The sequence below is a fragment of the Heterocephalus glaber genome, unplaced genomic scaffold (assembly GCF_053883595.1).
Source record: "Heterocephalus glaber isolate CG9 unplaced genomic scaffold, H.glaber_assembly_v1.0 deba00001608, whole genome shotgun sequence".
NCBI classification, from domain to species: Eukaryota; Metazoa; Chordata; class Mammalia; order Rodentia; family Bathyergidae; genus Heterocephalus; species Heterocephalus glaber.
Genome location: NW_028258379.1, coordinates 34,338,076 through 34,350,419, shown reverse-complemented (window position 1 = coordinate 34,350,419; position 12,344 = coordinate 34,338,076). Strand labels below are relative to the sequence as shown.

At 50.0% G+C, this 12,344-nt stretch overlaps 1 protein-coding gene across 4 annotated transcripts; it reads right to left on the bottom strand.

The window, feature by feature from the left end:
- Positions 1 to 1,935: 1,935 nt before the first annotated feature.
- On the bottom strand, positions 1,936 to 12,344 carry LOC101717918 (serpin A11). 4 transcript variants are annotated; one of them, XM_004836999.4, is made up of 6 exons: positions 12,165 to 12,344; positions 11,492 to 11,660; positions 8,695 to 9,361; positions 7,176 to 7,449; positions 3,901 to 4,048; positions 1,936 to 2,272 (listed from the first exon to the last, which is right to left on the bottom strand). In XM_004836999.4, the coding sequence occupies exons 3-6, from the start codon at positions 9,356 to 9,358 to the stop codon at positions 2,069 to 2,071; spliced, it is 1,290 nt and encodes a 429-aa protein (XP_004837056.1). In that variant the 5' UTR covers positions 9,359 to 9,361; positions 11,492 to 11,660; positions 12,165 to 12,344; the 3' UTR covers positions 1,936 to 2,068. The 4 variants fall into 4 exon arrangements, with proteins under 4 accessions (XP_004837056.1, XP_004837055.1, XP_087051657.1 ...); XM_004836998.4 differs by having other exon boundaries at positions 12,100 to 12,288; XM_087195531.1 differs by lacking the exon at positions 11,492 to 11,660 and having other exon boundaries at positions 12,165 to 12,301.

Sequence of the window (12,344 nt, the reverse complement as noted above, 5' to 3'; positions counted from 1 at the left end):
CCAGTCCCGCTCACTGGCTTTTAACACTCGGTGAATCAGGACAAAATAAACACCGTCTTCTACATTGCTGAAAGGTCCAGAAAAGAGAACTGAGGCAGGCAATTAGGGCTTGGCAGGCTGGCTGAAAACAGGATGCAGCAGGTTACCTGAGCTGGAACAGAGGCTGGTCAACAACAGGAAGTGACCTGTCAATCACAGCCGGCGCGCCTGGGCAGAACAACTTCCCAGGGACCGGATCTGGGAGGTACAAAAGGCAATGGCCGTCAACTGCTGCTACTGGGATCTTGCTGTCCTACTGTCTTCCTGCTTCTGCAGCTGCCTGTCCTGCTTTCAGGACACATCTCTACTTGTTCTTTTGCTTTTTTTTTTTTTTTTAAACTCTTTTCTTCCTTCTCTTTTCTTCACTTTTTCCCTTTTCTTCTTTTACTTTCAATAAGAGTTATATTTACCTATTCATTGGTTATCTTGCACAATTGTTTGAGTGGGAAAGAAAGAGCCTGGAGCCACCAGACATCACACTGTCCTGCAACAGAAGCACGTATCTTACCGCCTCGGATCATCTTGCAAGAGATTTCACCTGGCCATCATATACGAGACATGAGTGGGCCTGAGGGACAAAGGGTATCAAAGCAACACGCTTTGCCAGTTATCATTAAACAAAGAAATAAAGACCTCAGTGTTTCTAATCATCTAGTGGGTCTCAGACCAAAACTTCCTCTGCAGCACAACTGAAATCTTAAGGTCAGACACCATGAACAGCTGCACTGTGTGGTCCACCAAGACTCTAGGACTATTTGTTTCTAAAAAATAAATCAAGGCATTCAGCATTCAGTTGCTGCTCCCCATGGCGCACTGATTTCAAAAGGAACAAAAGTAGCATTTTAAGATATGCCCACATTATGTAAGGAACATTCCCAGGGCAGTGTGCTTTCTAAAATATCTAACTGACCAGCTCTGGTGCCTAACAGACCCTGGGAAGCTTGCACCAGACCGTGCACAAAAAACTTACCTCAGGGTCTTTTCCTGTTTTATCAACATTTGAAAGGACTTCAAAGAAGATTGGATGGGACTGAAAGACAGAACATCCTAACAAAACTCATGTAACTAAAACTTAAACTTGCACTTGGTGCAATTGCCATCTTGGCTCTTGCCCACTCTTTCCCTGTGTACTTTCACTTGGCACTGTTTCCTTTTGCAGTGAATTCTGTCTTTGCTTCACAGTGCTTTTCCGTGTCTTGACTGAAGTCTTTCATCAAGAACGCAAAGGTTCGAGAACTGCCCCAGCAGCCTGAGGATGATATGCGCGGTGGCTCTGGTGCCTTCCTCTTCTGTCCCGGGTGGATGCTGCCAGGACAGGCACATTTAGGGGGCTGTGGTCCCAATCTCTGAAGGATGCCATCTCCACTGAAAACAGCGGCCCAAGGCACGCTACCGACCATGCTTTTCCCCGTGCGCATCTTGCTGCTGGCCGTCCTGACCTCACACTTGCTTGGTTTGGAGGCGGCCCCTAACCCTGACGCTCTCTCCTCTCTGCTTCAGTTGGCCTCCCTTGCTGGCCGGCCCATGACTGTACTGTCCTCTCCACACCCTGGCTCTTTATGGCTCAGGGCTGAGAGGTCCTGGCCCAGGTCCAGCTGCACCCCACCCCAAGGCGATCCAGCCCCTGACTTCTGAGCAGGAGAACCTCACTTGGCTCTCTGCCCAGGTGGACCTCTGTGAAGGGAGTGTCTTGCTTATTACTCCTGATGTCCCCTGTGCCTGTCACTGTGACCCTTATCTGAAGGACACTCAGCAAATATCTATCCTGGCGGTGGCAGTGGCAGCTGTTTCCCAGGAGATCATAACATGGGCTGTTCTCATCTTCTGCTTTCTAATCACAGTTAGCAACACCAGCCTGAGATGACCGTGGAGTGATGGGCAGAAGCTGCTCTGGGGTAGATGCAATTCCTCAGGGTTCACAAACCCAACTTTATTAGCATCTGAGCACACTGGTACACTGCAGTGCAGGCTCGGGCTGGCCTTCCTGTTTGGTTAGGGGACAGAAGACATCCCTGACCTCCCAGCACGGTCACCCTGCAGCTGGGTTGACGACTTTGCCCAGGAAGAGCAGGCTCTGGGTGGTCACCTCCCACAGCAGCATCAAGAAAGGCCTGTTAAAGTGGGCACAGGGCGCTGAGGTCGTGTTCAGGGCTGACGGCTGCGAGAGGAGGCCCGAGGCAGCCCCTACCTCAGTTCCCTTCTCGTTCATGTCCACCACCACCTTGTGGGACACCTACAAAGAGACACGGCATCGTTCAGAGGGGCTTGGAGGACAGAGGCCACCTTCTGGGGCATTGGTGAGACTGAGTAGCCATGCCACTCAAGCCCTGCAGCCTAGACGGCAGCTCCCGCCTTCCCTTCAGTCCCTCCCTCCTCATTTTCTCCCTCCCGATGGTCCACCTGACAGTGCCCACTGCCCTCTGGCAGGAAGATGAATGCGCCTGAGCCAGGCTGAGGCTGCCCGAGTGTGCCAGGTGCTAGTGGCCCCTCCAGTAGCATTTCTCCACACCTGGGCACAGGTAGAGCTGGGCACAGCTGCGTTCCTTTTCCTTCTGCCAGCTGCACCTGACCTCTCCGAGGCTCAGTCTTCTCATCTTTAAAATGGCTTGCTCAGCCTGGATCCACGGCGTTCTAAATGCACTCAGTGGAAGGGAGCTGCCGTCCCCTCCTCTAACTCCTTTCCTCGTTTCCTCCCTTCCCATCCTCCTCTTTTTCCTCCTTCTCCTCCTCCTCTTCCTCCTTCTCCTCATTTTCACACATTTCCTCATTTCCTGGGAGGAAAGGATTCTGAGACTTTAAAAGAAGTTGAAAACAATTGGTCTTGATTATCCTTTTTATTTCTAAAAGACTGTGAAAAAAAAATGTAGCAAAAGCTCTTTAAAAAGCAAAAATGTTTCTTTTTCTTCTTGTTTACCCTCCCACCATGCAGTGGACACACACACACACACACACACACACACACACACACACACACAAAATCACACACTTCACCCTCAGCTGGTCTTTTCCTAGTAAGAGACAGAATGCTTTCTTTATGAAGTTCCTAACAAAGATTCAAAAGGTAAGGAACAACTGTATCATAAAACAAAACAGATAAGCAAGGCTCAGGGAAGGGCCTTTGGTGCCTTTCCTGCTGTATTATTATTCTCAAATGTCAACTCTCCCTTCCTGTTAGAGGGTTGTGGATCCTTCAGCACTCCGCTGGCTCCCAGGAACTCCTGTCAGGAAGAACACAGCCCCTCCCCACTGAAAATGGCCTTGAGCAGCCATGCTGTAGGCCACGTGCAGGAGAACTGTTAAGATTCATTGAACATTTTCTCTTGATTTCCCCTCTCCACTGAGAATGGTGTATCCCAGACATGGGGTAGTCTTACCCCATATCCTGGGAGGATGAAGACATGGGAACCAGACATGAGGCCAGTGGTAGAGACCTGCCTCTGACATGCAATAGGAACAGGAAATAAGCCTTTCTTGTGGTAAGGTGCTGAGCTGCAGGGCTGACTGATACACCTCCTGTTCTTGCCCCACACTAAAGCTATAACAAAGGCAAAAAGAATCTTGTTGCTGTTCTAGGAGGATGTCTTAGGAATAAAAGCAATGACATCTCACACATGGGAGAATTATGGCTCAGTGGATGACCTCGAATGAGGGTCTGTTTTACTGAGAAATCTGTATTCCTTCTCTGGAAAATATAGATCTGGAAGAGGAGGGTAGAAAGGGAGCTGCCAATGAAAAGAAGCCAAAAGATTGTGGTTTTGAAGAATCAGTACAGAAAAATAAAGGAGAACTTGATTTTCAAGTGCACCTTGTGTGAGAGGAGAAAGACCCCCACTTGCTACACGTTCACAGTCATGGCCTTACCCGGGAGATGGAGCTATTGAACTGTCCAGTGATTCTTGAAAAGTCAGCTCCCAAGTCGAATATGTTGGTGACACCAATCTGGGGAAGGATCTCTTCCAGGTTGTAAGTTCCAGAAATTGAAAACCTCGGCAAGTGCAAATCCAGCAGGCTGAGAGAGAATCAGAGAAAGAGACAGGACCGTCGTGTTACACAAGCTGCTGTCAGGCTGTCTGCTGGCAGCCTAAGCGGGGGGAGGGAACAGTGGCTCCCAGCATGAGGCCCTCAGTCTCCCTGTCCTCCCAAGGTATGATTGCCATGGTAGAGCCTTCCACAGCTGCACCCAGTGCTCCCCTCTCTTTAGCCCTCATGGAACACTTAGGGGCCGGGGCCGGAAAGATTCCTGTCTCCATCATCTTCATCATGTTTGTGTAAGAAAGGGTGGAAAGATAGAAGGAAAGAAAGAAAGGAACAAGGGCGGGAGGGGGTTTTGCAGAATATGCTAAGATACAGATGGACAGGTAAGCAAGTGAATCAATAGACTGACAAAGAGAGAAACATTCATTTCTAATGTGCAAAGGTCAATAACATTTATACGGAGGAACCAGAGAAATGATACAAGAAAGTGAAACATACTGACTCCCTAAAATACATACATAGAGATTCTGGGTTTTTTAAAGGAAACTTTGATGTTATGCCTTACTTTTCTTTCTTCAAAGTATTCAAGTAGCTCAGGGAAGAGAGATTAAATTTTACAGTTAGTTACCGCAGTGGAAGTCATCAATTCTTAGTGAAATAATGGATTGCAGCACTATGACCATGAAAATGACAAACTCTAGACACTGCCACAGAACTCAGTCTATTAGAGGGGTCATTACTATACAACAATCTGGTCTCCTTCTATTCTTGTCATTATGAACAATTATACTGGCACTAAGTACCGTATACTACTTACTTAGCCATTCTGTGGTAACATCATTTTTACAGTGCAATATCCAATTGCTGACATTTAGGGGAGATAAAGTCAGAATCAGAATTCCCCAAGATGACTGTAAACTGCACGAATTGCAAACATGTACTAATAAAAAAGAAGCAATTAGTTCAAACAAAGCAGTTTGTTACAGGGTTTGTTGACCTTATTGGTGAAAATACCAGAGTATGCAAGGGGAAAAGGACCCCAGTTCCTCAAGTCAAGAGTAATTGACTTATACATTAATTAAATTTCACCTCTGTTATCCAAAAGATTTTAAAGGGGTGTAGTTTAGACTTTTAACTTTTTAACTTGCCTAGCATTCACTGGGTTCAACTCCCAGTATGGCAAAAAAAAAAAAAAAAAAGGAAGAAAGAAAAGAAAATTTAAGAGACTCTAGGCCAGGGATTTAGCTCAGTGGTGCTACCACCTGCCCTGCAAGTGCAAGGTCCTGAGTTTGATCCCTGGTACCAAAAAAAAAAAAAAAAAAGAGAGAGAGAGAGACTCTATACCACACCCCCCCCATAATTTTTCTGTTCTATAAAACAAATTCAGGAATGTCAACATTATTATGTGTCATTAAGATTTCTTAGGTGGAAACTTGTCTTTGTAAAGTGTATAATGTAAAAAGTAACTTTTTCTTAACGAGATCTTTGACTACTGGTAGGCTCTAACAATTTATATAAGTATTCTCACTTTCCTACTTCTACAAAATAAAATTGTATCTTACCCACAGCCTAAAAAATGAAATAAATATTTGGTAATTAACTTAGAAAAGAAAAAAAGAATTAAGATGTGTTATGCATGTGCATCAACTCCACATAGGGAATGTAAACATTACGTATGGAAGACATGTAGTAATAAAAAAATAAAAATAATAAAGTATTCCTGTCTGAAAGCCCATGGAACTCTTGCTATGATATTGGGGCTTTCTCACCTGGGGGTCAACCGAGATTTAGCAGAGGTTCATTTTGTCTTCTGAAGACCGAAATGAGAAGAAGCCGAACCAAATCCTTCCTGAGGGATATCTAGGGGTCTAGAAGAGTCTAAGGTCCTCCCTCCTGCAGGGGGAAAGGGCAGGCTGTCCCTGGGCCAGAACCGGGACTGACTGGAGTTACAGGCATCAGATAATCCCTTAAGTCCAGGCCTGTCCTCTTCAACCATCTCTCTTTTATTTGGTGCTTTAATTTCCACCCAAGCACAAAATACCCTCTTTCTACCCCGGGCGCCTCAGGGAAGACACCTGTAGGTGTCTAAGGGGACCTGGTGCTACCAGGTTGGGAGGGATTAGAAGCGGCCACCCAGAGGTGGGGCTTCTGAGCCCTGCCCTACCATCTGGTGGGGTTCAATACAATGATGGGCGGAGCCTCAGGAGGTGGGAGCTTGCACTTCCTGTTTTGGGGAGCACTTCTGTTTGGAGCCCTGAGCTGTCATGCAGTGAAGTCAGTTATACCTAGCTGTGTGAGTGAGCTCAGCAGATGCTGCCTGGGGAGAAAAAGCCTGCTCAGTCCATCTCTCCAGCCTGGCCAGTCCAGGCAGCAGACACACAGGTGATGGAGGCCTCCGGGCTGCAGCCCTGGGCGCCCCCGGATCTCTGTAGGTGGGAACCACCCGGAGGAGCCCAGTCAGCCCAGAAAACCGAGAAAGGGAATGCCACATTTTCTTTAGCAAGTTAGTTCAGAGGTGTCTTGTTTTGCAGCAGAAGGTAACTAGAAATCAGTACCAGATTTCACCCCAAAGCATCCCATAAAGAAGGGGTTGGCCAGAGAAGGAGATTTAGAGAAACCAGAAAGAGCCAAGCTTGCCATGACAAAACCACAAACCAAAAAGTGAGAGTTGGTACTTTGTTTGTTGTTCTTGCTGCTGCTGCTTCTGCTGGTGTGTGTGTGTGTGTGTGTGTGTGTGTGTGTGTGTGTTGTAGGGGATTGAACTCAGGGCCGGCACTCTGTGCTACATTCCCCAAACCTCCTTTTTAAAAAGAATCTCCCTAAATTGCCTGGGGGGGGGCGGCGGCTAGAACTTATGATTCTTCTGTCTCAGCCTCCCAGGGTGTTGGAATTACAGGCATGCGCCGCCACACCTAGCTTGTTGCTTTTCTTGGCATTTATTTCTTTATGTTTTAATTAAATAGAAAGACCTTTTAAACATACACACTATTCTGTGGGAGTCATGATTATGCTTCATAATTGTCCTTGATCTGAGGTCGCCGCCTAATGAGCATTTAGGGTCTAAGTGCCCGTATAATGTTGACTCAGTTAATCCTGCGGGTCCTTATTTTACAGGTGAGGAAATCTAGAGTCGGTGAGGGAAGTCGTGAGCCAGCACCCACCTGGGCTGGAAGCGCTGGCCCCACCTCCGCAGGGTCTCAGGCTGCAGCGCGGCCTCCGCCTGCCTCATCTTCCCGGGGTCCGGCAGCACTAGCAGCAGCAGGGCATTGCCGCTGTATTCGATCTGGAGCACGGTGCACGCCACCTGCTGGTCGTAGAGGAACCTGTGCATCTCCCGCTGCTGCATCATGGGCACGCGCAGCACGGTCCTCTCGTCCGCTGAGAAGCGCTCCTGCTTCCGGGTCTGGTAGCCGTCGAAAGGATGCTTCCACTTGGCTGGGGACGCAAGAGCCGAGACACTGTGAAAAGGGGTTCCCAGGGAGGGAGTCCCCAAGGCCACGCGGGGAGGTGACTTCCTCCGGGGGATGTAAGTGGCCTGGATATAGGGCCGGCTCGAAGCTGGACCAAGTCGCCGGACCCAAAGCTCCTTTGGCCTAGGATGCTGTCCCGTTTCCGGGGAATTTAGCTCTTCACAGGTCACACACGGTGTCTTTGTCTACTACACACCCGTCCTGTGAGAGCCACGGGGAGAAAGGGCCGCAAGGAGAAAGGAGACTGGGGCTGAGGGGCGCCCAGGAAGGGATCACTCTTCCTGCAATCTGGCCCCATCCCACCTCCAAAAGTACTGGTCTTGGTGCAGGTGGCGGGCACTGAGTCACCCAGCCTCTGTGCCCATGCCCCATCAATGATCCTGTGCTGTCACGCTACCTACAAAGCCACGGCTTTTTCAAGGTCACCATCGCACTGCCTTTTGAGAGCTTCTTAATACGTCATTCCTCTTCCAGTCTTACTCTGACCTATTTTCCAAACTGCAGCTAGACTGGTCTAATTTTTTTTAAGGTGGGTCTCACTGTGTTTCTCAGGCTGATCTCAAATTCCCAGATTCAAGTGATCCTCCTGTGTCAGCCTCCCAGGCAGCTGGGACTATAGGCACATATCACTGCACCTGGCCAGATTGATCCTTCTAAAACAGAGGCAGGGTGGTTTTCTACTGCTTAAGACTCAGCAGTGCTGCAGCTCCTCAGTATGGTCCTTGTTTCCTCAACTTTGCAACCCTTGGAACTTTCCCCGGGCTTCCTGCATTGCCTCCTAGTCAAACTCAGTCAGCTTTGGTTCTTTGAGAATGCAATGGTCTCTCTTTTCCCTGGTGTTTTGTTGAACCCAGACCTCTTCTCCCGCCTCTTACACAGCCTGTTCACCTGCTTTGACCCACCCCTTTCTTCCTGTCTCTGCTCGACCTCCTCTTCCAGGAAGTCTTCCCTGGCTCCCTGAGCCTGGAAGAGGCCCCCATGACACCCCAACCTGCACAAGGTCACCATCAGTATCTTCTGAGCTGTGTGGCCTCTTATTTCCAAACCACATGAGATCTGAGCACACAAGGGCAGGAAAACTGCCTCATTCCTAGATGTTCCCAAGAGGCCACCCAAACCCTGGGCTGTGGCAGAGCCTTCAGCTGTTCCTGCAGTGAGAGTGCTCGCTCACAGAGAGGGCAGCCCTGGTTCTGTTGGAGCAAGTCCTCACCTTTGAAGAAGATGTAATTCAAGAAAACCGTGTGCGTGTTGTGGCCCAGCTCCTGGAAGCAGTCGGCGACTTGCCCGTAAGTCTGCTTTCTCACGAACTCGTTGATCTGCCTCCCGGTTGTGGCAGCATCTGTGAAGTTGGCAGAGAAAGCCAAAGCTCCATACAGCTCCTTGACACTGTCCAAAAAGTGCTGCTGAGGCTTCAGCTGCTTGTCTAGGAACAAAGAGTTTCCCACCTTTAGTTCGAGTTTGGGGCTGGGCAAGTTGAGGGTGTGCAGGAGCCGCTGGAAGCCCTGGTGGATGTCGGCACTTGAGGTCTCTGTGAGGTTGAAGCCGAGGCCCTCCAGGATCTCAGGCTGGGTGTCCCCTTGGGCCCCGAGGGCCAGCAGGGCCAGGGCGCTGGAGAGGCCCACAGGGGAGAAGAGGATGTTTCCTGGGGTGTGTGCCGCCAGCTGCTTATACAGACGCAAAGCAAAGCTGGTAATGGTGGGAGCAACTTTGTGGTAGGCAGGAGCAACTTTGTGGTAGGCAGGAGCTGGCTCTGCAAGCTTGTGACCGGGGGGCTGAGGCACCCCGGGGCTTTTATCTCCATGCGCAGGAAAGGGCTGACAGTGGACAGAGGCCAGGACCCCGGCTCCCAGCAGCCACAGCCAAGCTGGGCCCATTCTCTGAAAACAAGATGGCAGACATGTCACGTTTCATGAATGACTTCATCATTCCCTGTTATTCACACAATGACCCCAGCACTCCAGCTGTATCCCAAGAGATGCCATGGGCCCACTACAGAGAACAAGATGTGGAGGAGAGCCTAGAACTCTGGACACAGAACTTCCAGGGCTTGGTCAGAGCTGTGGCCATTCAGCTGCTCCACATGCTGACAGATTTTGTTCAGTAAAAGTCTCTGGTCTGTAAATAAACTAGTTTCCCCTTCCCTTCCCTTTCCTTCCCTTCCCTTCCCTTCCCTTCTCCTTTATCCCTCCCTTCTTTCCCTCCTTCCTTCCTTCCTTCCTTGCTCCCTCCCTCTCTCCATTCCCTTTTTTATTTCTTCTTTCCAGTTATGTTTAATCATAACTTCACAGATCTGTCTGGTCCATGAAGTATTCTTAAGTACTGGATATCTAATGGAGGAAGAAGGAAACATGATTCCTGACTTCATAGAATGCTACAAGCAGTTGTTCTGGACACTGGACAGTGAGGGATGCTGGGCTCCCAAAACTCAGCCAGCCCTGGCCATGAACTATGAGGAAAAGGGAGATATGCAAAGCCTCCTTGGGCCCCATGGGCAAGGGGAGGGCCTCTATTCTTCCAGCCTTCCACCAGCTGGATCATGGCTGTGATGGTCATCCGTCAGGGCCTCTCGGATGAAGCTAGCCCAGAAGGACAAAGACACAGGATTAATGAATGGGTCCTGGAAGGAGAGGTGACAGACAGGTCACTCTGTCTCTGTGACTCCATCAAGCCACTGTTACCTGGGATGATACACACTGCTGCGTCCAGTGGCTGAAAGCTCTCCCTGCATCCATGCAGGGCTTTAGAAAAGGTGTTTGTTAGGGATCAAACTGTCTCTTCCCAAAACTCATGCTGAACCCCCAGCCTCTGTGACCTTGGAACGAAACCTTGCTTGGAAGTGGGGTCCCTGGAGAGGTAGTTAATGAAGCCACTGGAGCAGGCACTTAGCCCACTGTGACTGGCGTCCTTATAAGAAGGGGGACTTTGGACACAGATGCATGGAGAACACCGCGTGAAGATGAAGGCAGAGCAGAGGAAACTTTGCAGCCTGAGAAATGCCAGAGATCACAGGACGAGAAGCCCTGGAAGAGACCCGGATCAGACTTTCCTCTTGGCCTGCCCACACCTTGATCTTGGACCTTCAGCTTCCAGAAATATTTTGTTGTCTAGTGCCCCCCAGTGACGGTCAAGACTACCCCTGCAAGTTAATAGGGTGACCGGGTGCTGTCCCGAGGTAGAAGATGGGCCTGCAGAGCCTCCAGCCACCTCTGGGGGCAGCGTGGTGCAGGCCCAGGAGGCTCCTGGCTTCAGGGCCCATGCAGGCAGGGAAAGGAGCTATGTGGCTGCCTGTGTTCTCCCACCTGTGTCTTCCGTTCCCTTTCAGGTGCCCCCACACACCTCCAAAGCACCACAGTGGACGCAGTGCCACCTGGACCCTCCACACCCTGGTGTTTTCCTGCTCCCCTCGAAACTGATCCTTCCACTGTGGCCACACACTGCCCACCACCTGATCAGTGTCACCAGCTCGTCCTGAAAACACTGCACGAGAGTAAGCAGCTTTCATACTCTCTGCCGGAACCAGTGAGCTCTGGATGAAGGGCAGCTGTGCCACCGAGTGGCAGAGAGCACCCTGCTGGAAACAGCTCCGAGCCCCCAGTGCCCTGAACATGCTGCCCAGCCACAAGGCCAGCCGCCAGGAAGGGACGGGTGTCCTCTGCTTGCCCCTGGTGTTGAAATTCGGTTGCAGGTCGAAGTGCAGAGGACACTTTCCGGAGATTGTCTCCTCCCTCGCGCACAGCTCTGTGTGGATGGCTTAGTGACAATTCTTTCAGGAAAATCCTGGAAGATGCAGAACCGTTTAAAACTTGGTCTGGCCCAGGTAAAACGAGAAATGCGACTGTGATGAAACTATTCCTGAGGTGCTCTTGTGATCCTGTTAAACTTGGCCCATTTCCCACCCGACTGCCCCCCGAGGATCCCAGGTCTACCCAGGATCTGTTTCCCAGAGGACCCAGCTATAGACAAGAGCCTGGGTTTCTGTGAGTAACACTGTCTTTGAAACTCAGTACCTCTTTTCAAAAAATGCAGATGAGATGTCTGCTTCCTAGGGCGGGGTCGCTGAAGGGTAAGTGACAATCACGGTATAAACCCTGGCACAGAAAGGACTCAGGGGAGTTTGCTTCCCTTTTCACCAAGGCTGGGCACGATGATATCCAATTCACTTCTTAGCTCTTATTCCTGGAAGATTCCAGAAGAAAATTAAGAACCATATTCATTAGTGTTAGTGTTCCCATTTATTAAGCGTTTGTTAAAGTGCCGGGGATACTGGATACATTGTAAATGTGGCAGGAGGCGCATGTGAGAGGGGATGGGTGGTATTTCCAGCCATCTCTGCCGCTGGCGCTTAGTAGGTGACTCAACCCCGGGAAAGCTCTGGAGACACCCAGCAGAGTCACTCGTGCTGAGGAGCAGCCCCATGCAAGGGGCCCCTTCCTGGAGAAACACTCGCTTTGGGTTGTTTTGGTTAACCTTAAGACTCTTAAGGCACAGGGATTCTCATCCCTGTTGTATAGGTGGGGAAACCGAGACTCAGGGTCAGGACAAACACCTGGTAAGAAGCAGGACCAAGATTGAGTCCAAGATTTAGGGGGCTTTTGAGCAGGCCCTGGTCACGTACCCGAGCTCCTAGGAAATAGGGTCGTTTGGCTCTGGGTTGTTTGTTCTGTGCTCTCATCGGCTCACCAGGGATATTTAGGTTTCCTCTCCCCACATTCGGAAGGCTGAGTTTCCCCGAAGAGGCTGTTGACCACCGGAAGTTCCACCTTCAAACTGCAAGGCAGCCCTCTCGCTCTTCTTCTGCAGGGAACCACTTCTCCCACCCCCGTCTCTAAATCAAGAGAGAGGTGATGGACGGACGGACGG